The sequence below is a fragment of the Rhodamnia argentea genome, chromosome 7 (assembly GCF_020921035.1).
Source record: "Rhodamnia argentea isolate NSW1041297 chromosome 7, ASM2092103v1, whole genome shotgun sequence".
Classification (NCBI taxonomy): Eukaryota; Viridiplantae; Streptophyta; class Magnoliopsida; order Myrtales; family Myrtaceae; genus Rhodamnia; species Rhodamnia argentea.
The window spans coordinates 13406621-13432584 of record NC_063156.1 but is presented as its reverse complement, the minus strand read 5'-3'; the positions used below and the strand labels follow the sequence as shown (position 1 = coordinate 13432584).

Here is a 25964-nt window from a genome sequence, read left to right as displayed (position 1 = left end):
AGGCCCCAAAGGATTCGGTTAAATTATTTAAAAAGTCCAAAACTTATTGCATTGTTACAAATTCAGCCATAATCCTTTCAATCTGGCAAATTTAGTCTTAAACCTTTTAACAATTTACCAATTCGGTATTAAACATTTTAGTTGTATCGAAAATCCTAACATGGTAACCCAGTAAATGCCGATTGTCCGACATAGTCAAGACTGACATAAATAACATTGTTAAATTTTTTACATATTTTTTCAAACTTTTTATTGATTTTTTTATTTGATTTTTTTTCAAAATGCCAATCGGGCCGCCAGCGTCTAGGCGAGGATCGTGGCCCTTACTTTGCTTAGGGCCGTGGCCCTTGTCTAGACCCTTGCGAGGAAGAGCAAGGGCAAGCAAGGGCTGTGACGCCTTCAATGTCCTCAAGCAATCATCCGTCGTCCATTGTCGTCTATTGGGTCCATTGTACCTCGCCGTCATGTCCTCACCTCATCGCCTTACTATTTATCCTGGGATTTTTCCCGAGCACCTTGTCGGCATAAGCCCGTAAACCCATATAAGCTCCATTACACGCTTCATTTGCCAACCATTTTTGTCTCCCTGCCATGCACATTTTGTCCATCTCTCTCTCTCTCTCTCTCTCTCTCTCTCTCTCTCTCTCGTGCTTCTTCACTGAAAGGTGAAAAAAATCAATGAACGATGAGCAATGCCCTAAATCTCCTACTGTTTCTTTTGACCGAGGAAGAGCTAAAAGTAAAGCTCTTGCTAGTGTTGTTTCGATTGTGTTGGAGTCTAAAATGCTATCGTCCAAGATGGTTTGGAGGCATTGCCTTCTCGGTCATTCTTCTCCCTTGTTCTCAATTACTCATCAAATGGCAATCAGTTCATATCTTTAAGTTCGATCATTGACAAGGTTCAAAGAAAGGGTGGGCTTTTAATAATATGGTTGTGATCTATTATTATGTGCGACTATCTCCACTATTGGCTTATTTGGGTCTCCTTCACCTCTTATGGAGTTTCGAGTTATTCTCTCCTTTGAACTTGATCGGTTTCATTCGATTGCTTGGATTCTTAGTTCCTGGATAGGATCAAACCGAACCTAGAAACGTCACAGTGAATAGTGAATGTTTAGGATTGAATCGATACAAATGTACTAGATTTAAGAGGCATTGCCTTTGCCGCTTGCCATCAACCAATCTCAGAAACCCAAACGGCACCCTGAGCCATTGACCGCAGCCCCAACCCCCAACTCTCTCTATATCTATCTTTTTGGACAAGTTCTAGACGTCAATTCCAATGTCGGCGAGCCCAGATCCAGCATTGCCTGCCTTGGGCGACCAAATCTGGAGCGATCAGCCCGTGATGCCTTCGTGGCAGTAGTGGCCACATCAGCATAGCTCCAGAGGACTGAGGGACAACACGAGGCTCAACGAGGACCCAATGGACGACAATGGACAACAGGCGATTGCTTGAGGACATGACAGCAAGGTACAACGGCAATGGTCGACAGCGCGTCAACGTAAGCCATTGTAAATGGCGGTGCGTAATGGAGCTTCAAGGAAGCCTGTCACATCGTGAAGAACAATACTGTGGTGGGAGAGATTGGGGAAAATTAAGGTCTCGGGCGTTTTTCGCAAAATGATTATGGTCGGGATGCACAAGCGTACAGTGGGAAGCACCAATAAACGGGCTCCACCAAGTGAACAGCGACTAATTGTTGCCCAACTTCAAATATTTTTGAAGCCCTCTTCTATAAACAAAGCCTCGGTCCCAGAGGATAATTCACATAAAGTGCAATGAAATGCTCGAGTTCACACTTCTTGGTCGTAGAGAGAGAGAGAGAGAGAGAGAGAGAGAGAGGACTAGTTATTAGACTTCCAAAACGACCTTGATTTTCTCTTTTTGTGGCTTCTCACCTCATGCTTTACGAAGTTAAAAGGGGGAAAAAAAAACAAATCAGGTGTCTTGTTATGAAGCAAATTCCTAATTTGCAATAGGCCTACTCATCAACTTCTTGTTGCTCCATGCAGCATATGGAGTATTCCCTCTCTAAGAACAAAAATTCCTGGAAAAAACCAAAGACACCATCAGCTACTTTAAGTAACTAGAATAATCCCACAAGAGTTGGCGAAATGCATAAAAGTCGGACACTACTCTTTGTAAGAAGAGCATGGAAGAGTAAAACACGATGCATTTTAGACACGATAAAGGTGTACGATCGATATGTCCTTTGTTCACAGCGTGCAGAATTAAAAGTATCAAAGACAATACAAACAAAAGAGGACCTAGAGGACTAGAGTGAATCATTGTTATGCCAATAAAATTTAAGCGCAATACAGTCAGGGCTTGCAGGAGAGAAGTACTCTAGCAATGACAGGTTAGGCCCACTATCCCTGGTATCCCATGATACAGGAAGACCCAATATCTTGTATCAAGTACTAGTATCAAAATTACCTGCAACTGTTGCTGACTAAACAGATGAAGTAGCCCTGTTTCAGATGAAGTGATCAGTTCAATCAGATCATCATGGCTTTCAGGAGGGCCACCAGACTCCACTACAGACACCAAGACCTGCATCACATGGAGAATGGTTCAACAAATTGAAAGACATGAGATGCTGCGTACATCCGTTTTGGTGTGCATGCTGAAAATGTCACAAGGAAAAGAGGGGGGATTTCTTCTTTGGGAGAACACCACCTCCGTGCATCGCAGAATGACTTCTGGTAGACAACACCTATGACACAGGCCCCGGACAATGTATGATGCTGGGCCTTCCAAAGAACCATCTTTATTCGAATACCAAGCATCTAATCGGGAGATTTCCATGGTGACTCCAACCTGAAATCGAGCAAGCTCACCTGCAGTAAACGGTCATCAGCACTACAAAAATAAGTCAGCGCATCTGAAAATCTGGACCAAACTGTGTAGACAAAAATGATTTTCAGTTCTTCCAAGATTGTACTGCTTTTAGGGTAAATTTCAACCTTTTTTCACATAAATTATGCCTAAGAAAGTATTAAAGATCTTTTCTCGATAACTTACAGCAGCTTACCTAACAAAAGCTAAGAGAACAAAGATAGCAAGTATTACTAGCATGAAATCTACAATTAGGTTCTAAAAAGTGTAGGCCAGTCTTCAGTCATTGAATCAGGAAACCAAATTAAACCATATAAGCCATCTGCCGCAATTCTGTATAGAGTTTTCCTGAAGTCTTTCATTCTATGAAGCTTTCCTAAATTTTTCTCTTTCTGAAATGGCAAGTTCATCAAATCGCTCCACCTGCTATAAAACATAATCAAGTGGCTCCGCTTTTTAAGATTGACTTTTAAAGTTAACTTTTGCCTTGCTTCACTTTCCAATGTCTGAAAATCTTAAAAAGAAAAACAGCTAATAAACTTCACCAACTCCCTTCATGCAAATCCCATGAGAGAGAGAGAGAGAGAGGTTTAACCCCTTAACCAAAATGAAACTGATTTATTTAGTCAATTCATACGTCTATCCTCTGTTTGGTTCTCAGTTTTGTGGTATTCTGCAGTGTACATTTTCATATGTAAAGAGTAGAAATCATCCAATGCAGGCGGGAGCGAGGAAGAAGCTCGGGGTGGATCAAAGTTCCCGTTGTCACAAATTGAATTGATTGATTGGGAGGGGGAGTCATAGGAAAGTCTGCAAACCGGAACGATTGAATCAGTAGGGTTTTTGGTGGAAAACTAGACCAAACCAGTTGATACCTCTATTTAGCAGTGTTAGAGTAGGTTTTACTGCTAAGTTCGCATTTTCTTTTGACAAGTGATCTGGTCATGCATTATGTGACAACTAACGTTCATTTTATTGATGAAATCAATTTATCTGCCTATTGCATACCCAAAGAGTTCAATCAAAGAGGCTAACACTTACCATTGATCTCTGTGTTGTATTTAAAATGCATAATCCCACCATTGAGTTTCAATAAAAGATACAAATGAATATCACGAGATGGAAATAGAAGGGCTTCCTATAACGGAACCCCAATTCAAACAACACAGTGCATTGACAAGTTGTCATGCCTGTTAACTCCAATTAAGAATAAACTATTATAAAGAAGAATGTGAAAGATTTTACCTTTTACATCCCCCCTGCTCTCTCCTAGTCTTCTATCCCCATAAAATTGTTTGTGTTGTTCATCATGAAAATTAACAATTATCTGATTGCTTTTTCTCATATGACTAAAAACGCATAGACTCCAATTTCTGAGCAATCACACAATTTGGATCAGAGATAGATCATTTTCTTTTTTCGAATCATAATATAGCATGTCTAATCCACACCACCTCCTAATGAAAAAAGGCAAGCCCTCCAGGTAAAATTTCCTAGACACTGGATAATGACATGGCCCCTGAAAAAGAACGTATGAAAGAAGATGCTATATGTTAATGACTCCACTTATTCTGCTTCACTATAAGCTAGCAAATGAATTTACTTTCAACGAAGAGAACAACCAATCTGCTCCTTTGGCAGTCCAAGAACTTATGAGCAAGCAAGGGACACAATTATTATCAACACACTGCTTCATCTTTCCCTGCACTATATCATCTCCAATGGTATTATTAGGGGCCAACTGATACCAATTAAAGAGCAAATCAACCCCCTCCCTCCCTCCCTCCCTCTCCCCCCAAAAAAAAAAAAAAAAACACAGCACAAAAGAAGGCAGTTATGAACTGTTTTTCTCACCCTTGAAGCCAGCTGCCACCATCCTAGCAAGGATGCCACCGTCATTGAGCAAATGGAATCCCAGCCCGTCACCTTCGATGGCCAAGCACCTTAAGACGACCTCAATGCAGTACTTATCCTTGGATGAGATAGCAACATTTACCTGCCCATTACATTTAAACCTAAGCAAAGGGAAAAGACATCTTCCAATTCAGCTCACAATGTCATGATCACTATAATCTACCTGCGGATTTCGTAATCGGCCAGGCTATTTCTTAGCTTTCTTCTACTAGACTTTGCAGCACTTATATACTTTAACAGAAACAAGACCTAATGTTGAAGAATGGGGAGAAGATCTCGGAAAATCAGGAGAAAATCTTGGGATATGATTTTTTTTGTTTCCATTGATTTTATTTCCTTTATTTCTGAATCCTCAAGATTTTTTTTTTTTTTGGTCATATGAATCCTCAAGATTAGGAAGTAGGAAATCTTTTCCTTTTCCGCTTTTATTTCCTTTCTATAGCATAGTTGTCCTAGACTCTATTTATGTGTAATGTTCTCTGTAACATAGTAATAATAAGAAATAGAAGAGACTACTTTTCTTGTTTGAAATCAACACCTAAGTATCTTCAGTGACTGCCATTTATCAAACTAAACTACAGCTGACAACGCTCCATATTTTCCTATTAATTGTCGATACATGTGGAACCAATGACATAAGGAACTTTTAGATTGAATCATATCATAGGTAGAAGTTATTTCCACATATAAAAACCAAGCTACATGCTGCCAGAGATCCAGGAAGAGTTACGGCATTAGTAGGCAAATGGAGAGGAAACTAAGCTAGACAAAGGACAGGAGTACTTAAAGCAGACATTTGAGGACAGCCTGGTAACATCCTTTGGATAGACCTACAGACATAACATAAAAGAAAATGGCATCTGTGATTGTTGTTTCATGGTAAATAGCATCAAATAATACTGGCCAAAAGGAAAAAAGCATCAGAACACTTGCCATTAGTTCTGATTAACTAATGCAGTTAACAGCAATAGATTCGATGTAGACGGAGAGTTGCTCTTGAATTCCTCTATCATCCAAAATATCTTGACCATGCTTTTTCCACACATCTAGGTGTTTATCTTGAATATACCTCAGGAACTAACTAGTTCAATATTTCTTTCTAATATGAAAATTCTCAAGGGGAGAATTCATGTAAGAATATACAAATCTCTCATTTGAAAGGAGAAGAAAACGATAGAAAAGTTTTTTGTCCACCCATGAGTTTAGATTATTATTCCTAGCTTCACATCAAATTCCGGTAACCACGTAACTGACATGAATAAGGCATGTAAGGAACCGGAGAGAAATTTGACAAAAACAAACCATCATACCATCAATTGCCGTTCTAACACCACTTCCTCACTCACTGAAGAGTAAAGTGCACTCATCAGCGTAGCACAAATTGTGGCATCTGGACACATACATTCACCAGATGGAAGGCAGAGCGATGCAGATGCATGCAACTCAAGGAAAATAGGTTCCATTGCCTTGTACATGTTTTCTTCACGAGAAGTCAACCAGGGATGTTCTTTCCCTGCAGACAAATTGGGAAGTCGAATCAAACACAAATCAACTGTCTCTGCTTTTTGCATAAAGCATGATTACAGTAGCAGAACCCACTTACTGAGTAGTAGTGAACGTGCTGACTGTAGGGTTTCTCTAGCTGCAACAGAAGCTCTTTCCTTCTCCTCCTGTGAGAGTTCTACTGCAGAAACTTCTGCATTATCTTGTTCAATTTTGAGCCATTTCCGATAAGTTGCATCACAGGAGTAGTACTCACTCTGACAAATAAATAATACATAAACCATCGTAAGGAAAGAATGATGGAACATAGATCAAATAAATCTATGAATCTTGCCTACGGAACATACCCAGTCTTGGAATTCACTTAAATCCTCTGAGATATCATAACTCTCAAGAGCATCAAGATTCTCCGACAGCTGCTTCAGAGGTTCAGCAAGGAAGCTAAGTAACTTGTGAGCACCTATGGGCATCGCAGGCACTCTCCACAGGGAAATCAAAGCAAATTCCCTAAATAGTATATTGCTACAAAAGTAGAAGAAAACTTAAACAAGAGTACCAAGAAAGAGGACAAATTAAATTCAATGATGAAGCCAAGCAATCGTGGTGACAATTCAAGTAAGACAGCAGGGTTCATCAGAAAAATATATAAAAAAGACGAAATGCAAAAGATGAAACAATGTGAAGAAATATATCAAAAGAAAGAGAAAGAGAAAGAAAAGAACATTTGATTTTAAGCTACCAATACAACGAAATGTATGAGATGAAATACGAGCTATACTAACTTTTCAACATTGAGTATATAAGAAACTAAGTAAAACCAGACGGCGCAAAAGGACATTACCTATGCATTAGAGCACGAAGCAGCAGCTTGACACTAACAACTGCAACGTCTGTAATGGTGGAAGGTGGTGTGAAGCAGAGCCACTGAATGACCATAGCCTTTTGAAGGCTTTGAATGCGATGCTGCTCAGCAACATCCAATGTATTATCATACTTTCTAACTTTGGTTTCTCGTGAACTTGACAGAACCCTATACAAATCAAAGTTCATCAAAATTCCCATAATCAGCATAAGAACCAAAAGGCAGTAGAATGAAATTAGTACCTCTCAATTATTTCTTCGAAACTTCCCTTTGAATCATCGCTAGGAGAAAATGGCAAGTACACTATAGCAGAAAGGAAGATCTTATGCTTGACATGTACGCTGCAGGAAAATAAAGGAATTCGTACTCATAAACAGGAAACCCAAAGCAGCTGACAAACATATGAATATGGTCATCTTTGCAGTCAGCACTGTACAACTGATGGAAGGACACTGCAATGGCATGAAGGAAGAGATCATTCAAGCATACTCTATACAATTATTTATGCCAGTTAAGAGAATAAACTATGGGCTTCTCTACAGTACATATGGTGATCCCTCAAACGCATTGCTCATGAAATTTGTCCCCAGCATTATCACATTGGGTACTATCTGGGAAATGTAAATCTAACTGTCTTATGCCAGCATGTGATAGGGGACCCACTTCCACATAAAGTTATTAAGTGTTAATACCCTTCCCAAATCATGTGAACCGCATTTATGTAAGTGAAGAGAGCATACTCCTAAACTACTAATAATTTCTCTAGTTCAACGGTTACTATCCATGCATGATATGAGGACTGGATCAAACTCTAGTAGGTGAAGTTGCATGGTCAGGACATCAAAGTTTCTATGTTTCCTTGAGTACTGCTTTTATTCAAATGATCCATTTGACCTAATTAAAGTTCTATTTAAAAATTAGAATGCAAATACAAAATATGGAGTATTCTCACATTTGAAGGTGGTGAATTGAACAATCGAACAAACAGAAATTAATTATGCTGACTCACAATATTACGGTCATTCTAAAGATTGTCGCACAAAACCACATGAACAAAATAGAGACAAAAGAAGAAAGATTCAATTACATCTACAGACCTGCTGTTCACCCTGAGTTCCATCATGTGGGCAAAGAGGTCAATGCATCGGTGGCGTGCAAGCTGAGAAGCATAAATCCCAACCAATTCCTCATGCTGTTTTGAGAATAGAAACATTGCATACCTGAAATTCAACCCCAAACAGGCAAATGAACGACAATTGTTGCCTCCCCATAACATCACAAGACAGTGACCGGAGCAAACTTCAAAATCATTGCAGAATTAAAAGGATGATAAGAAAACTGGACAACCACGCTAAAGAAATAGAGGAGCTTCTACCATTGCAGAACTTGCGTAGAGACCTATGCAGCTAGAAATCCAGAATGGCCATTAGGTATTATAAGTCAGTAGATGCCTTCATGCCCTGAATAAAGAATAAAATGAAAATGTCTGGCTGGCATTACTTAACTTAGAGAAGGGAGAACACGTTTTCCAACTCAACAAGTGATTAGTCGGACGAAGTCCTACCAAAACAAGTAGCAGATATTGACTCAGCAAACAGCTACAGTTTATAATCAATAGCTAAGTTTGCAAACCATCGAATGAGCAACGTATGATTACTAGCTGCCCATTATGAAACATGCCAACTGGTTCATTTTTGAAGGAATACATTTAGGGGTGAGCATGATTCCAAGGTAGAACCTAGAACCTGGAACCGGAACTTTTAGGATTCGGTCCGGTTCTAGGTTCCAAGGTATGTAGGTTAGGTTCCGGGTTCCAAAAATTGAGGAACCTGTTCCAACGGGTAGGTTCCAGGTTCCATTATCTAGAACCTGGAACCTAGAATCTAGACTCTAGATCCTGAAATAAATTTTTATATTTTTCTTGGTATATGTTTTTGCACGATCGTACAATATTCTATGGCATCCAATGATGAGTGTATAATCTGAAGTCAAACAAATTTTTAGGTTTCAGGTTCCAAAAAATGATAAATGTGTTCCAATGTATTGGTTTCGGGTCCTAAGTGTAACTCGTACAGAACCTAAAATCACTCACCTCTACTTTCCATTAGATGTTGTAGCGTTCACTCTCATTTTGTTTAACTAAAAATGAAAAAAAACAAAAGAAAATAAAAGAAATTGATAGGTTCTTTGGCACCCTGGAACCGATCCTAGAACCTGTGACGGGGTAGGTTCCAGGTTCCAAAAAATGAGGAACCTGCTCTAACGGATAAGTTTCAGGTTCCAAGTGGAACATCTAAGGAACCCGGAACCGCTCACCCGTAAATACATTAGCACCTAAATTTGGCCATATGAAGCATTAGACCAACAGCGAGAAATTATATTAGTTCAGGGCTTACTAACAACCTGCAGAATCTGAAGTCCATATACTATGTCAATCCATTCGACAAAAAAAAAAAAAAAAAAAAATTTAATGCACGAAAAGACTCACATGTGAAGAATGAAATCACCAACTGTCATAATCTTCTCCTTGAAGGCATCCTCAATTTCATCAGCAAGCAGGTATCTTAGCACAAGTACTAAATGAGCTCCAAACCTAATCATCTGAGGATCCCCATGTGGCCTGAAAGAAGGCAATAGACAAGCCTTAAGGAACCAGTCCCAGTAACTTGCTTCTCAGAACCCAGACATGGTGAGAAAGGGAAGGGAGGGGCAAATTCATTACTGCTCCTCCATCAAATCACACTCTAACCAAAAGAATGTAGAATAATGTTTCAAAATGTTTTCCTTCACTAAAATCACCAGAAAGCAATGTCTTCAAACTAACAATTTGGCTAGCAAAAGATCTGACAAGCCAAACTGGGTTTCACGTTCCATTGAACAACATATAATTTGTCTGCAACAAAAGCATGTTTTTCCCAAGTTTTTATTTATAGGTAATAAAGAACTTTAAAATATTCAAGAAAATCAGAAATGGATAAGAAAACAGAAAGAAAGAACAATAAAAAACAAAGGAAAAGTTCACAAGACAATGTAAAGTCAAAACAAGATGTCCAAAGCCAAATAAAGAGTACAACACAAGCAACCGAAGATTCTAAACCCTCAAACAATCTTGTACTGCCTTATTTTCCAAATGCACCACATGAGACAGAGTGGTGCAGGACCACAATACTTCTTAGAAACTCAGCCTCCTCCATAGGCATTCCAACAACTAAAAAGCTGGATGGAATGACTTGGTATAACCCATGCCACCTTAGACGAGCTAAGCATATAAATCCAAAGCTGAAGAGCAAAGTCCCAATGAAGAAAGAGATGATTAACAGATTTCCCCCCAATGCTTACACATGCAACACCAATCCGTGGAACGAAATTCTGTTTCCTGAGGTTCTCAATCGTAAAGTTCTTATTCCAAGCTACCATCCAACCATAAATAAGAGACTATATAAGGTATATAGGGTAGCCAAATTGCTTTTAGAGGGGAATGAATGAGGGGAGAAATTCCCCTAGATAGAATAACATGATTTGACACTGAATTTATTGTCATTAGCTGGGTGACACCCCATCTTGTCCTACCTGAAACCATATATATTTCACAAGTTGAACTACAACAATCACTTGTTGACTCCCCTTGACTTGGTTACCTACATTTTCTGAATTCCAAGATCTCTTCCATTGGTTTCATCTTGTTGTGGGCTTCTTGAAGTGCAAAACTAAATGAAAAGAGATATATAGGACTCCCTTGCATTAATGCATCATTAGAAAACAAATAGAAGAAGAGCAGAGGTTATTCTTCTGGTTCAGGATGCACACGCAGAGAGAGAGAGAGATGAAGGAGCATAAAAGAGAAGATTAATTCTTGCTTTTACTGTTCACAGAATTTTAAGTAACAGGGTCTTTACTTATGTTTTCAGAGTCTAGTAATATTAGGTTTACTTCTTTAGGTAGGAATCCTCTTAATAATGGGTTTCCTTTTATTTATAAACGTTGCAGGGTTGTTTTCAGAGGGTATTTTCCATTATGGAGTACAGTTTGTTTTTAAAAAAGTTTTTTTTTCCTTTACCTATCTTTGATGTCCAGAAGACAACCTTTTAGATTGTAAGTATCCTTGTGAATTGTTTGATTTGCTTCTTCAATTCTGTTCTTGGTGTTAAATGCCTTGTTAGGTTCCGATCTGTCTTCATGGCTGCAAGCAGGATGTGAGTCCTAGGCTCAACAAAGCCCAATAGAATGTTGAGATGCAATGAACAATCAAATGACGCGCTGTAGAAGAGCAAACTCTATGTTAAGATCGTGAAAGACCCCAAGAAAGGGTGCCACAAGGCAATCATGAGCCCTTAAACCTGCTGGAAGAAAGTTTTAAGGAGGAAAAAGAGGTTTTATGATCCTGATGTTATGTTTTATTTTTATATGTTGTGGCACCATTGGGGACATTGATACTGTGAGACAGGTAACAAAAAAGCTTGTTTGTATTGCTTAATTTAGTAATCTGGAGTTTTACGATCAATCTATACAAGACTCATAATATTTTCTAGATTATTTAGCAAAGCTTGTAAAACTTTACCATTATAGAGTTCGAACTTATAATCCAATTTCACGGGGCCAGGTAATGAACATGTTTGCCTATCCTGCTTGAAAAATTGAAAGAAAGACTGGGATGCCATGGTCATAGGGAGCCTCCAACTAAGAACTACTTCACCTCTTTAGTCAATAGTTGAGAAGATGCAAATGAAAAAAGCTGCTAAGCATTTTCATATTCTAATACCTGAACACATTTTGATCATCTTCTGCAGGTGCTATCCATGACCAGATAAGATCAAGCAACTGGGGTATATTCCCTTCCATAAGTTTCATCTGCGAAAGCAAGTCATGCCAAGCTCAAATGAAGTTATAAACATTCATATTATCGCTGGAAGATAAAATAAAACTCAGTCGCATTATGTATGTTTAATGTAGTTACAAACATTCATAAAAGAGAGAAAAATGACTGGAAATATCATAATAATATAGTTTTCGTCATTAATGCAGTAAAGAAGCAAATGCTTCATCCATACGTCCATGACCAGAATTAAGCCAAAGCGATCCTCCTGCCAAGATACTCACCTCAATTTGTCTTTGCTGCTCTTTGCATCCTCGCATAACGGCCTCATGTACAGCATCGCTAAATTAGAATGAAAATGAGGTTTATCATATATTGTGAAAAAAAGATACGAACTTCCAAAGAAATTGAGTCTTGTTTAGTACCCTGAATGAAGTTTCTGAAGAAGAGCAGAAAGATGTCGTGGCTGCTGGTTAAGAACTTGCAGTGGCCAATTTTCAGGCCCCGATGAAGACTGAGATGTGCCCTCGATTTGTTCAGGACTGCCATCAATATCATCTCCATAACTCTTTGAATGAGTCATTCCACCAGGCTGCAAGCGAGCAAGTTCCATGTCCACCAGAAGATCAAGCCAGGACTTGGCCATTGCCCAGCAAGCAGACTGCAATTGTGGGGGGCATAGATCAGCCTTTCATGTGATTCTAATTCTGTTTATGATAAATACACTATAATAAACGAAAGAAGGTAAACTATTAATATTGAAAGATTTGATGGGACCATAGCCAACTGCTTTAAAAGCTTAAACTGATAGAAGAGACGTGGTTTAATATTTATTTATTCCAACACTTCCCCTCACGCCTAGTCTAGTCTTTTGCCGAGCACTAAGCATGGACATATTTATTTGGGGAGGCAAATAGGGGTCTGGAAAGGTTTGAACTCAAGACCTCCTGCTCCGATACCATAAAAGATTTTATGGGACCACAACCAACTGCTCTAAAAACTTAAGTTTATAGAAGAGACGTGGTTTAATATTAATATATTCCAACAAATTTATATAAGATGCACGTAATAGACAATGCTAAGCAAAGCCTGAAGAACAGAATTACCGGAAAATTACTCAAAACAAAATTCAAATCCCAGTCTGGCAAAGTGTCAAATACTGTCTCTTTCTATAATTGTCAAGTGCTTCTGATCTCCTGTTTCCCCAAAACAGAGCTTATGCATCATGCACATCTTACCAATATATAAAATAGGGTTTTCAAGATAAAAGGTGATCAGACTAGTCCACCTCATGAAATGGTCAGTTATGAAAAAGGTTGAATTTTTATTATTTGTTTTTGTTTGTTTGTTCCATTCCCTTTTCCTTTCTATTAGTTAATAAAGGGATTCCCTCTCGAGATTGATTTATATTTTCCAGGACAATGCCCTTTTGTACCATAAACTGCTAGACAGACTTGCATTATTTAGAGAAAATGTCATGCCTTGTTTTTTCAATATTTTCTATGTTTAATTTTAAGCATGAAGCCAATTGTTTACCTAAATCGAGCCATTTGCTTTTCATCTCCTTATATTATTTGGTAGTGCTTTCGGGGAAGCTTCATATGTTGCAGAAATAGTATGGAGGGACCAACCGAGAGCAGTTGGAAGGATAAACAAAAAAGAAAGTGCTTCACAGTTCTTGATTTAATCAGATCTAATTCGCTTATATAGATTCAATATTGCAATCTTTTATTGACAGATAACTATTCTACATCCATGAATGAGTCTAAATTTATGAAAAAAATTGGGGGAGATGATCATTACAGCAAGATTAATGAATACCAAGAACTTATGAAAAAGAACTTTCACTAGCTTTGAAGTTATTAAGGGCCTGTTTGTTTAAGCCTTTTTAAAAGCAAAGAGTACAGTTTTTGCTTTCCCATCAAAATTTAAAATATCCTAATTTGAAAGAACTATGAAAAAATTATATGTGAAACTTCTACAACACATAAATGTTGGGACGTACATTCACATGTTTAGGGTTAACCAAAAAGTCAAAAGGTGTCCGCTGCAAAGTTTAGATCAAGTAAAAAGCAAAAGTTAAATCCTTATATGCCTTAAAAAGCTTTCTTTTAAAAACTCATGGCCTTCGCACAGATGCCAATGACCAAGCATTTCAATGTTCTTCGTAAAATGTCACCAATCGGACTTTAGAAATTGAACAAATTTCTAAAGCATCTTCACCGCAATTGTTCAACGACTTGAAACTTTTCTACACCATAGTAGCAGTTCACAATAAACAGAAAGAAAATCACGTTTCTATTTGTTAAAGTTCTTACCAGGCATGGTGTCTAAGGGGTTGCTACTTTTGCTAAAGTCTTTGGGAGAACTTCATACAAAGTATAACTTTAGAATCCTCTCTCATTTAGATTTTATGAAGAATTTTATTGTCACTGAAGTTTGTAAATATCCATGAAATAGGAGGATACAAGAAGCAAGCTAGTACATGGCAATAATGTCTCAAAGGTTCAATTCCTTTTCAATCATTTATATTTATAGCATAAAACTGTTATCCTGGCAATTATGAATTGAGTCTGCAAAAATTATTCCCATAAGCATCAGCTGGTACATCATTCTGCCAGCCACCTTGTAATGGCTAGTCCATACATCATCTGCCAAAATTTTCTATTACCCTATTGTACGCCTCAGAAAACAGATATCATAATCCTAACTTTAACTTCTCCATCATCTATCACTATGCCTCAAAGGCCAAATCTTGTGACAGCAAGCTAAAGATAATTCCTTTGCCATATCTAGAATTTCCACAATGTCAGAAGAAATGCCAACCATTAAAAGGCCAAAAAAAGAACTTGCAGAAGTTAAAGAAGTCAACGTTAATTATGTTGATTAGATGGAAAGACAAACCTCCCAGTCTGTACATATTGGAAGCAAGCGCCTCAAATTGCTACACTGGGCTGCATATACAGCAGCTTCGAAATTGCGACCGTCCTCAGAAATTGTCTTTAAAAAACCATGCACAAAGACAGACGCATATGTAAGACAAACCAAACACCAGAGAGAATCATCAAACATCCAAAAACTTGAAGAACCTTGAATCTCAGTAATAATTGTAATGCTATTGAATGAAGAAGTCTGCAGTTATTCATAATGAATACCACAAAAAGATGGGATTAACATATATATTAAAATGATAAGTCTTTAATAAAGATGCATTTCGGCACATAGATGCTGCACATGAATATTAAAATGATAAGCAAACAAGAGTTAACATAATGAGTCGAGTATGTGAAGAATCGACTTTGCAAGCCAAAAAACCTGATTCAACATTAGAACCCTACCTCTGATGCGCAGTAGGATGCCCATTTCCAGAGGCGCCACTGGTGTCCAATGCCATTTTCCAATTCGATTGCTTGAAGAGTACGATTTTTTCCGTTCTTTACCAGGGCTTCACAGGAAGGAAATAGATCCAACCCTCCAAATGGACGAAGAGTTGCCGCTCTCCATGGCTGCCATGCCATAACAAAGTATACTTCATAAGAACATTAAAATTTGATTTGCAATTGCGTCTTCTTGAAACTCAACACACCTGTCCAGCAGACCGACAAATGTCACAAGCCTCATCGAGTCTCCCAGCCCTTAATAAAGTCCAGACGTCTTCCAATAGCAAATTATCTTGTTTCTGCACGGAAATATTGAAAAGTCCAGGTTTGATTCCCACAAGCTTAAGGATCCTATACAGGCATATGTTCAAGATAACAGCATCCACCCGACAATATGAAAAGTACGAAAGGCATGCAACTATTGACAAAATAATTGCAAGAAAAGCTTCCCAAACAATATGTTTTGTGCCAGGTGAAAGGCAGTACCAGAAACTATATGAAGTGATGATGACAGTTCCAGCTGTACCAAAACAGTTATCATTCTTCTTAGTAGTAATTGGTTTTTGAAGGTTTACAAAAGAATTCTATAATGCATTAATTAACATCTACTTCATGGACACAAATATTTCTCCAAAAAACTATAGCTATCCAGCGGCATCATATGTCCTGCAGCATGTAAGCGATAGAATATATTGTGGAGAAAGTAAATAGCATGTCTTTGCTTGAAGACAGACAATTTCCCCCCTTGATGAAGATTAGAAAATCAACATTATATCTGCTTTGCAGGGCCTTCCCTATCTTTCTGTGTAGAAATAAGGTAAAACAGGGATAACTACCAATTCAAATGACGTTCTTTATGCAAATCAAATACAACCTTTATGTTTTTGAGGAATGGCAATAAGCTCTCAATCAGAATCAGTATTTTAACTCAGATAGTGAAGATGAAAAAACTCTGAATTCCAGCCTTTGGCTGTTGAAAGCAGTGAACAGTGTAGAATCCTGGAAAAGAGGGATTATATCACATCGTATCCATTAGGATTGAGCCACATTTCTCAACCTTAATACATGTAGATAAAGAACCTCTCTCTACCACAAATGGCCAACACAAAGAGGATAAATTTATCACAAGATATTTTCCTTTTCTCCATCATCTTATCTCCGTTTCTGAAGTTTCCTTCACATGACCCCCAAAAAAATACAATTAAGGGGTACTGGCAAATGCATTTTATCATTATTATAGTAAGGCATGAAAATTACAGACAAAGACAAGTATGGTGAAGATAGATGCGCAAGCTTCATTAAGAATGAACCATCTCAAGGCTTCTAAGAATGCTGGGGCCAAGAAGTGCCAATGTTTTGAAATATAACCAATTCTGAAGGGGGAACACGGACTTCAAACAGTGAGTTGGTCAATATTGTGTTTATAACCAATGGTATAATTCGAATGTAACAGTGGGACTTTGTTTGCTAGAACTATGAGTATGTACAGGCAAGAGAAATACTTTGTCATCAGGCAGCTGATGCGCATGTTCACGTGTTGGAGCATCAAAATCCAAGTGACGAACAGTGTCTGTATCAGAACGACCCTTCTTCAGAAACCTCTGTGTGTGATGCCAGATTCCAGAGCTGGGAAGATAGGTTCCAACATGAGATCCTCGCACCTGAAATGATAGATAAGTCAACAGGAGTCCCTGTACAAAACTCATGCCATCAATCTGTAAGGAAACCTATAAAATTTGGCCAGCACGAAAGTATAACAATATCAGAACCTAGAGTCATATAAGCATGATATTCAGCATTATGGGTCAAGTCATCGATATTTTCTTGAATTGCATACCAAAAGCAGACTCCCACGTTCAGTTGGACTACCAATTAGAGATGGAATCATTTTGCTTCCTCATTTTCAGTATTTTCTTTGCCTTTATATGAGGATAGATAAAAAGTTCAACTATAGGCCACCAAGGGGGTGCAAATCCGCATACAAAAAAGAGACCCGAAAAGCAAAAGCCATACAGAAGACAGCTCTCAAAACCAATAGCAGTTTTTAGCATCTAGAACCAGAATATTTACAGAAAGACAAAAAAATGTGTATTTTCCAATATTTACATTAGATTCACTAAAAAGAGGTAACAAGAATGCATCAGCCACACAAAAAAAGGCTTATAATGCAAAGCCTTTCAAGTACAAAAACTAAACACCAGATTGTGCCATGATCATTCTAGAAAGACATGTGTACATAAGTATCTAACCATCAACCTCTTCACCCTTCCACTTCGCTATACTAAAGATTAAGAACATAACACTGAAAATCTATGGATTTTACCGAGAGGATTCTTCTTCTTCTAAATCTGTCCTTGTTTCTTTCAATCTAAATATGCAAAAGAACAGCAAGATGTCCATTTTCAGGAAATTTTCTTTTGCTGTGAGGTAATTACACCTTGTCATGACTATGATCCTATTCCTACCTGACTTTCTTCTCAAGGCTGTTTCATCCCAATGAAAATAAAAAGCAAGCTACCAATAGAACAGAGTAAATAGCATCAACCATCCACCAAACTACAGCAAAACTAGAAGATATAAAAAGTCAGCTATAGTTGACCTAATGGGTCCAGCAACCTTCGGCGTAATCTTTTATGGGAGACATGATTTAGTACATAACCAAAAAAAGTTGATCATTTATGATGTCTTAGGTAGCTATTACAATCTGTGAAATTTTGTAAGGCCACTGCCAACTATTCTAAAGTTTAAGCTATTAGAAGAAGGCGTGGTTTAATATTTAATTACTCTAACACTCCCCCTCACGCTTGTTTTTTTTCCCTAGTACTAAGCATGGAAATATTTCATTGGAAGGCAAATAGGGGTCCAGAAAGATTTGAAAATAGGACCTTCGCTTTTGATACTGTTGGAATATATAAATATTAAATTATTGGAATATATAAATATTAAACCACGCCTTCTTCCTTTACCAAAAAAAAAAAAAACCACGCCTTCTTCTATCAACTTAAGCTTTTAGAACAATTAGTGGTTGTCCCACAAGATCTTTCATGGTATCGGAGCGGGAGGTTTTGAGTTCAAACTTTTCCCGGCCCATATTTGCCTCCCCAATGAATATGTTCACGCTTAGTATTAGGCAAAAGACCGGACTAAGCATAAAGGGGAGTATTGGAATATATAAATATTAAATCATGCCTTCTTCTATCGGCTTAAGCTTAAGCTTTTAGAACAGTGGTTGTGCACCAGAGAAGGAAAAGGGATATTAGGGGACTCTCAAACCAGCAACACGATCAAGGAATCAAGTAGTTAGATCTACTCTGATACCATGTTACAAAGCTAATTAGAGAACCCACGGTAAATAGGAAAGAGAGAAGAAAGAAAAGAGGAGAAAACGAGAAGAGAAAAGGAAGAAAGAAACGTAAAGCCAAAAGAACGACTCACTTTCTGTGTTCTTTTCCCTATACCTAATGTTGTTTAATATATAACTTATACAATGACCATAATGCCCCCATGTAAGTAGAAAGGAATAAAACCTAAAAAACACAAGTAACGTAACATGTTGGAATAAATAAATATTAAACCACGCATTCTTCTAACAGCTTAAGCTTTTAAAACAGTTAGTCATGATCCCACAAAATCTTTCATGGTATCAGAGTAGGAGGACCCGAATTCAAACTTTTCAAGGCCCTATTTGCCTCCCCAATGAATATGTTCACGCTTAGTACTAGGCAAAAGACTAGACTAAACATGAGGGGGTTGGAATAAATAAATATTAATCCACGCCTTTTTCTAATAGCTTAAGCTTTTAGAACAATCAATCATGGTCCCACAAAATCTTTCGGGTCCCATAAAATCTTTTATGGTATCGGAGCAGGAGGTCCTAAGTTCGAACCTTTCTAGGCCCGTATTTGCCTCCCCAATGAATATTTCCACGCTTCCACACTTAGTACTAGGCAAAAAGACCGGACTAAGCGTAAGGGGGAGTGTTGGAATAAAAAAATATTAAATCACGCCTTCTTCTATCGGCTTGAGCTTTTAGAGCAGTTGGTTGTAGTCCCACAAAATCTTTCAGATACCATGTGAAATTTTGTGGGACCACCGCCAACTATTCTAAAAGCTTAAGTCATTAGATGAAAGCGTTGCTTAATATTTAATTATTCTAACACAATCCTATCGACAAAAGTGCAAAAACTGCGGTCCCATTGGACCTGACAGGGACCAAATTGTAAGAAATAACGATGCCAGGTGGAAAAGAGATTCCATTGAAGCGTAGGTGATATTTGTCAATTATCATGAACAACAGATCACACTTTACAACATGATTCAATGTCCCTCATAAAAGAAATAAGTGAAGAGAGTCATGCCTTGCTTTCCAAATCAAGTGCTTTGGAAGCTAATCCCTCTAACCACCGAACAACCCGGAGGCACAACTGTGCTGTATGGTCATTTGAAACAAACCGACAAGCCTCCAAATGTGATGTAGTTGGATACTGTACTAGACAAAGAGAAGTGTTACTAGAAAAAGGAAAGTATTATACTCGACTCTGAAGTCATTTTGCAAACATCAAAAGATAACTGTTGGACAACAAGACGCATTACCACATATATATCTTTTGGGATGTCTTCATTCCCTGTATAAGAGAAAGAAATTGTCAGAAGCACGTGCACACAGATAGAGCTTTAGGAAGAGAGGGTAGGGAGAAGCATACATGGAATATGCACATAACGGCAGGCTAAGCATATACTTACAAGTTCCTAGGGAAATACTAAATTCAAAAGATCAGGGCGCCTCTAATTCTAGAGAAATGTTGGACTTTCATTTACAGTGAGGAATTTTCAGGAAAATGTTTAATGGTTTCTAGATTGTTTTCCTGTTCTTCTGTTTCTTTCACAACCCTACGAGCTGATTTACCTCTCTTGCAAGACATGGCCATTTGGATCAAATGCTTGATCTTTTAGTTTTTGGAGCTTTAAATCATCTAATGTACTTATAATAGTGTTCACTTTGATTCTATTCGAACATCAAAAACTTGGAGCACAAGTTTGGCACATTGTTTATACTCTCAGTAAGTCATCTTTCTCATACTTTCTGTTCCAACATTGGCATGAAATTTTTAAACATGAATTCCAAATTCTCTCCTCCTATACAATTGGAAAATTCAGAAACCATTTTATAAATTGATAAAAAGACACCCCCTAGCAGTTTTCTGTTTCCACAAAGAATGTTAAAGAAAAAAAGAACCAAATAGATCCTTAAGAAATTATCATCTCCATCCTTGACCTTAATCAAGCACACCTACTATCAAAATTCATATTTATCAAACTTGATCCTGATCTCAATCCATAAAATTAATTTCGGATACATCAACCGAGCATAAAAAGATTACTCATCAGTTATACTCCTAAAGGATTCAAAAACAATATCTAATTCATGACATGGATAAATGCAAAAATCACAGCACATTTTTATGTCCAGGTAGTCATGCAACATATCACCAGGAAAAAAAAAGAAAAACCGCAATATCTCACATGATCTCATTATTGCACGGAGCTTCACAACACTCCCCACACAATGAATAGCATGCTCAAATCACAATACCATATTGTAATAATAGATTGAACTGTCAAATAAATGTTCTAGCATATAATCAACTTCAATAGGTTAGAGATCTATTTCCTTTTCCATATAGATACCACAGGAGAGACCATGAAGCAGCCTCATCAAGCAAGAATTGAGCCTTTTGTCTCATTAGCTTATCCTCCACAATGCGATGCTTTATATTGGGACCATACCTTTTGAAAAAAAAAAAAAAGAGTAACATGAGAGAGTTACACCATACAAGGGTAAGGAGGGTAAGGAGAGTAATAAGAGTAACCGAATGACCCAGAATTTTTACACTTCAACAAAAGCAATAGCAATTGTGCAGAGAATTTGCTAGTCCATGCACACATTGCCAAATTCACACAGAACCAGTCAGAACCAGTCAGAACCAGTCATTAAGTACTGTATTACTCATCTTATATAAGATATACCTGATTGACTCTGAAACATTCCTACAAGATGACTCAAATCGTAGTATCAGATCAGGTATAGACATCAGCCCTGCAAAAGGATATAAAGTAAGATTCCACAGAGCATATCACTGAAAGTTTCACACTTTTTTTTCACATTTAATTCTACCAAATTGCATCACACTGCAGATTTCACAAGCTTACATATATATACATGCATATATGTCACGAACAGGTGCATGCCCACAATACAATACTATTTATGCACTTGTGAACTAGGTTAAAGGGGAAAGGACAAATACATATACAAATTGCACTTGCTCACACACACACACAAACACAAACTCACCCACACACGGTCGTACACAACACAGAGAGATCAATTGCATGATACCTTCACTAAGCTCACAAGAGAAATTAGAAGAAGCCCATTCACAGATTTTGAGTATATCCAAATTGAAGCTTAAGCTTCTTTTGTTGATCTACACTCTCCAAAGAGACCCTATGATCCTCATAAAAGCTTCCCTCAACTTTCATCTAACCTCGCAAGAACCACTAGTTGTGGTGAGCATGTCTTCAACGTCCTCTCCTCACTAAAATACTTATCTTCACTCTACGTTGACTCATTTCTATCACTCATGAATAGACTCTCTCCCATAAAAGTTGCAGGCAATCTGTGCCAAAAAGAAAAACTACAATTCTCTTTGTTGACAACACAGTCCATCCATTTTTAAAAAGGAGTTCTTGTACGCTAATAACAGCCAACTCAAACATCAGGTCCACTAATCTGATGCACATAATTTAAGTTAGAATAAATTTTGGAGAAGCTTATATGAATAAAAAAAACAACAATTGCATAGTTTTTGATAAAAATTCCTTAAAAGGGTACCAAGGGAGAACCTTTAACAACCATAGAAACCAGATATAACAGCTGCAGCAGCTTACAATCCTCTATCACGGCAATTAAACCATCGCACATGACTGACCTAAGTAACAGAATGCATCAAAATTACTGAAGTTAAGATCGAAGCACATGCTCACAGTTCATTTCAGATTCAAATTTTGATGAAATTGTTCTCCATACTCTCCATGATACGAATGCAAATAATGTACATGTGAAAGTGACCAAATAAATCAGCTATGAGATTAAAGAGACGAGCATCTATTCAGTTAATCTCTACATGCTAACAGTTAATCTACTTAGAACACCTTGAATAGCAGAATCCAGCAGAGAAGCAAATAAAGAGAATGTCGTCTCTCCACTGTCCGATGATGACTCATCCTCCTGCTTACAAGCTTTCAGCGAATGACTTCCAGCTCTTCGGACTGAATCAAAACCCGTCTCTGCCTCTGACTTCCCATGGCCCTCAATGGAGTATCTTCTCTTGGAAGAAGATTGGGTCCTTGCAGGTGATCCCTCTGGGTAATCAGCATCAAAGCCCAAGGCTTCTTGCTTAATGTCTTCAAGAAGAAGTGCGGCATTTGTTGGGCTGTGGATGCTTGTTCCATCGTACAACAAGCTACCCTGCCTTACCATCAATCCCGAACGTTTCTGGGGTGAAACGTTAGAAGTCGACGACTGCCCTCTCCTGAGCATGCAATAACACGATTCAATCCTAATGGCATGCTTCGCCTAGACAGAACTACATTTACTGACACATAATAGCACTCGACTCAAATCAGGCAACGCATAGTAGAGATGGACGGCTGTAGAACTATACCACTACCACAATGGTTGCCCTTAATTCGAAAAAGAAGTCAGACAAGATCAAAAGAGCGAAATTGACGAGTATAGTTTGAACGGAACAGGAGGCAAAAGGGCTGCTGATTTGCCAAATTCCATATTCTACCTTAGGATGAACGAACCATCCCTTCAATTCCAACTGATCTCGAAAGCCATGGAACCCAAGATAATCGCGAAAATGTAAAATGAAAGGGATGGATTGATTTACCCATATCGTCGAAATTGCTCTCTAACTGAAAGATCCTCTGGGTCAAAATAGCTTGGAGATGCATCCATTTCGTCCTCCATAGTAGCTCCGGGCTTGAAGCTCCCGCAGTATCGGTCACGCTGAAGAAGTAGCTCAGAGCTGGCCCTTAAACCCTAAACTCTGCTTGCGCGGGAATTGAAAGAAAGAAGGATGACATGATAACCGGACCGGTCCGGGTGTCCACCCGACTCCGGATATATTCTCACCAACCAATTCTACTACGCCTACCGTGCCTTTTTCTTACCTTTCTCGCGAAAAATAAATAATTTATAAAATATTTTTTACAAATATTTATTTATTTCGTTTGACATAATTAATCAATAATAAATTTTATTATTATTTATAATCGTAAATTATTAATTTTTTTTATTCATAATGAATATAAATGACCATTTTTAATAATGTCTTTTAAACCATTTTACTATTCGCAAAATAAATATAGTTGAATGCTAGAATTAGGTTGACCTTGAGTTGAGTGACTTGACCATTTTGTCACTCATCCGACCCCAAAATCTTGAGCCTCTCTCATTGAGGCCCTAAATGGTAGCCATAATTTGGTCAGACCAAACAGGATTTGGCCATTTCGAACTAGATTGACAAACGCTTGAGTTACATTTTGACACAAAGATAGCACCTTTTACTGTGCATGCGCAAAAATATTTTCAAAATCTTTGTGCATGTTAACACACCTGCATAAAAAAAAAGGGAGAGATTGTAGAAAAAAGCTTTATGTAATTTGAAAATGAAAAAACATTTGGTATGAACGAGTATGTAAATATATATATGAGTATGCGAACAAAATATTCTCTAAATTTATATGCAAATGATGTTAATAACAAGACTTCTTTGTTGCTGGGAGCTTTCTTACTGTTGATATGAGAAGAGTACAAGTGTTTCGTCCACAACTCGGCTAGTACTAGTAGAAGCCGATCAAAAGAGCGATGCGAGTGAAAATCGCTCAAGCGCCGGTTGTTGAGAGTACAAATTTAGCCAACATGAAATCGTTGAAATGACTAAGTAATGAGGTGAAGCATAGATAAATAAAATCTATTCTATCAATTAGAGACACGATTACATCGTCGAGGTATTGCAAGCGGAAGTAAGCAATAACCATCAAAATAATAGAACCGACACTCTCATATATAACTGTTGGAAGGTAACAGCCAAGAGAATGGAAGCGACAATGCTAGGTAGTGGAATCAATGAAAATTCTCATTCCACGGTAGGAAAGATAACCGTTAAGTGGAAGCAATAATTGGGTAGTGGATTCGACGATTATTAACATTATTATTTTGTGAATATATCAGTTAACTGATATTTCAAATCAACAAATTAGATATTAACACCATTATTAAGCACATGATCATGAATAAAATAATGCTTAAATTTTATATGCTTAGCTCTTAAGTGAAGAATGAAATTTTTAGTCAAATTGATATCACTGGCGTTTCATATTTGATAGCAACGTTGGATTTTTCAACTCCAAAACCACTTAGCTCCTACTTCATCCACATTATTTATGCCCAGCAACTTCCAGGAGCCGCATACTTTGCTTTAGATGCTGATCTGTTCATTGTGTTTTTCTGTTTGGAGAACTAGGATACCTACCACCCATTAATTGGCATATTCTTGAGGTGTTTTTCTATCAACATGACAACAATAGTGATTTGGCTTTATTCAAGCTTACGTCTACTTGTTCACGCTAGTAGCCAATCGACTAGATTCTACTAGTGAATAGCTTAGAGGTTATAATTCGATAAGTAGACTTCTCGTCTAACACTCTTACACTTGTATGTTCTCCTCTAAGTATTACAGTGTATAATCAAAGGTACGTGAAAGATGTAAAGCTCTCATGATTTTGGTATTTTGAATTCTTTTCCCTCGCTCCTATGTTCTTTAGCCTTGAAGTGTCCTTTTATACTCATCTATCTCCAACTATCCGTTGAAAATCTCCAGAGGATCACTCCCCATAACTTCCCTATTTGGACGAAACTGTATACAAAGGATTTCATAGCTGTTGAGGTCAATAAAGGAAAGAATCCCCTTTGGATCAAATCGCCCATACAATTATGATCCTGAGTTTCTATAGATAGATTACTCCATTAGGTGAGTCATCCTCGTCTCCTTTAATCTACATACTTGATTGATCTTCATGATTGAGAATCTACAAGTACGAATCCAGCTTGATTATTAGCCGTTATGATGATGTAATATATCAATTAAATTATCTTGAATACATCTCTTTATAATCTTGTCGTTGCGCGTGAAATACTTCTCTAAGAGCTTGAGCATCATTCCATCGTTTGAGCTTGATACAACGTCCGAGTCTTTTCTGCTAGATTCAATCCTGTGCATCCCACACCTATGGATAATCTGCGAAACAAGTATTTCATTGCATTAACTCAGATTAAGAGAGTATGGATTGTTTTGTCAACTTCAAAATCAATTATGAGTTTTTCTCAATAGACAAAACTATCCACATAGATAAACCATTCTTAGATAAAATTGTAATAAGTAACAAATGTTACTTGCTTAACAATTTAACACTTAAGTATAAGTAAGAAAGAGATTATGGATCTTGTAACAAACTCAAAATTGCTAAGTTCCTCAAAATTGCATTTCAGTATTTCAGTTTATGAACCTAAACCTGTGC

The 25964-nt window shown here is 37.7% G+C and overlaps 1 protein-coding gene and 1 long non-coding RNA gene across 2 annotated transcripts; one reads left to right on the top strand and one right to left on the bottom strand.

The window, feature by feature from the left end:
* Nucleotides 1–1737: 1737 nt before the first annotated feature.
* On the bottom strand, nt 1738–23465 carry LOC115741887 (nuclear pore complex protein NUP107). The gene is made up of 24 exons (XM_030675903.2): nt 23273–23465; nt 22530–22909; nt 21342–21411; nt 20986–21101; nt 19908–19939; nt 19673–19798; nt 16817–16975; nt 15521–15613; nt 15273–15440; nt 14839–14934; nt 12360–12595; nt 12219–12276; nt 11881–11969; nt 9610–9741; nt 8219–8341; nt 7364–7462; nt 7101–7289; nt 6607–6781; nt 6360–6516; nt 6067–6269; nt 4697–4838; nt 2690–2844; nt 2441–2563; nt 1738–2051 (listed from the first exon to the last, which is right to left on the bottom strand). The coding sequence occupies exons 1-24, from the start codon at nt 23350–23352 to the stop codon at nt 1986–1988; spliced, it is 3267 nt and encodes a 1088-aa protein (XP_030531763.2). The 5' UTR covers nt 23353–23465; the 3' UTR covers nt 1738–1985.
* LOC125316055 lies at nt 3293–11872 on the top strand. Its single transcript, XR_007199368.1, has 3 exons — nt 3293–3430; nt 10933–11030; nt 11480–11872. It is a non-coding gene; the product is annotated as an uncharacterized LOC125316055 (long non-coding RNA).
* Nucleotides 23466–25964: the final 2499 nt, after the last annotated feature.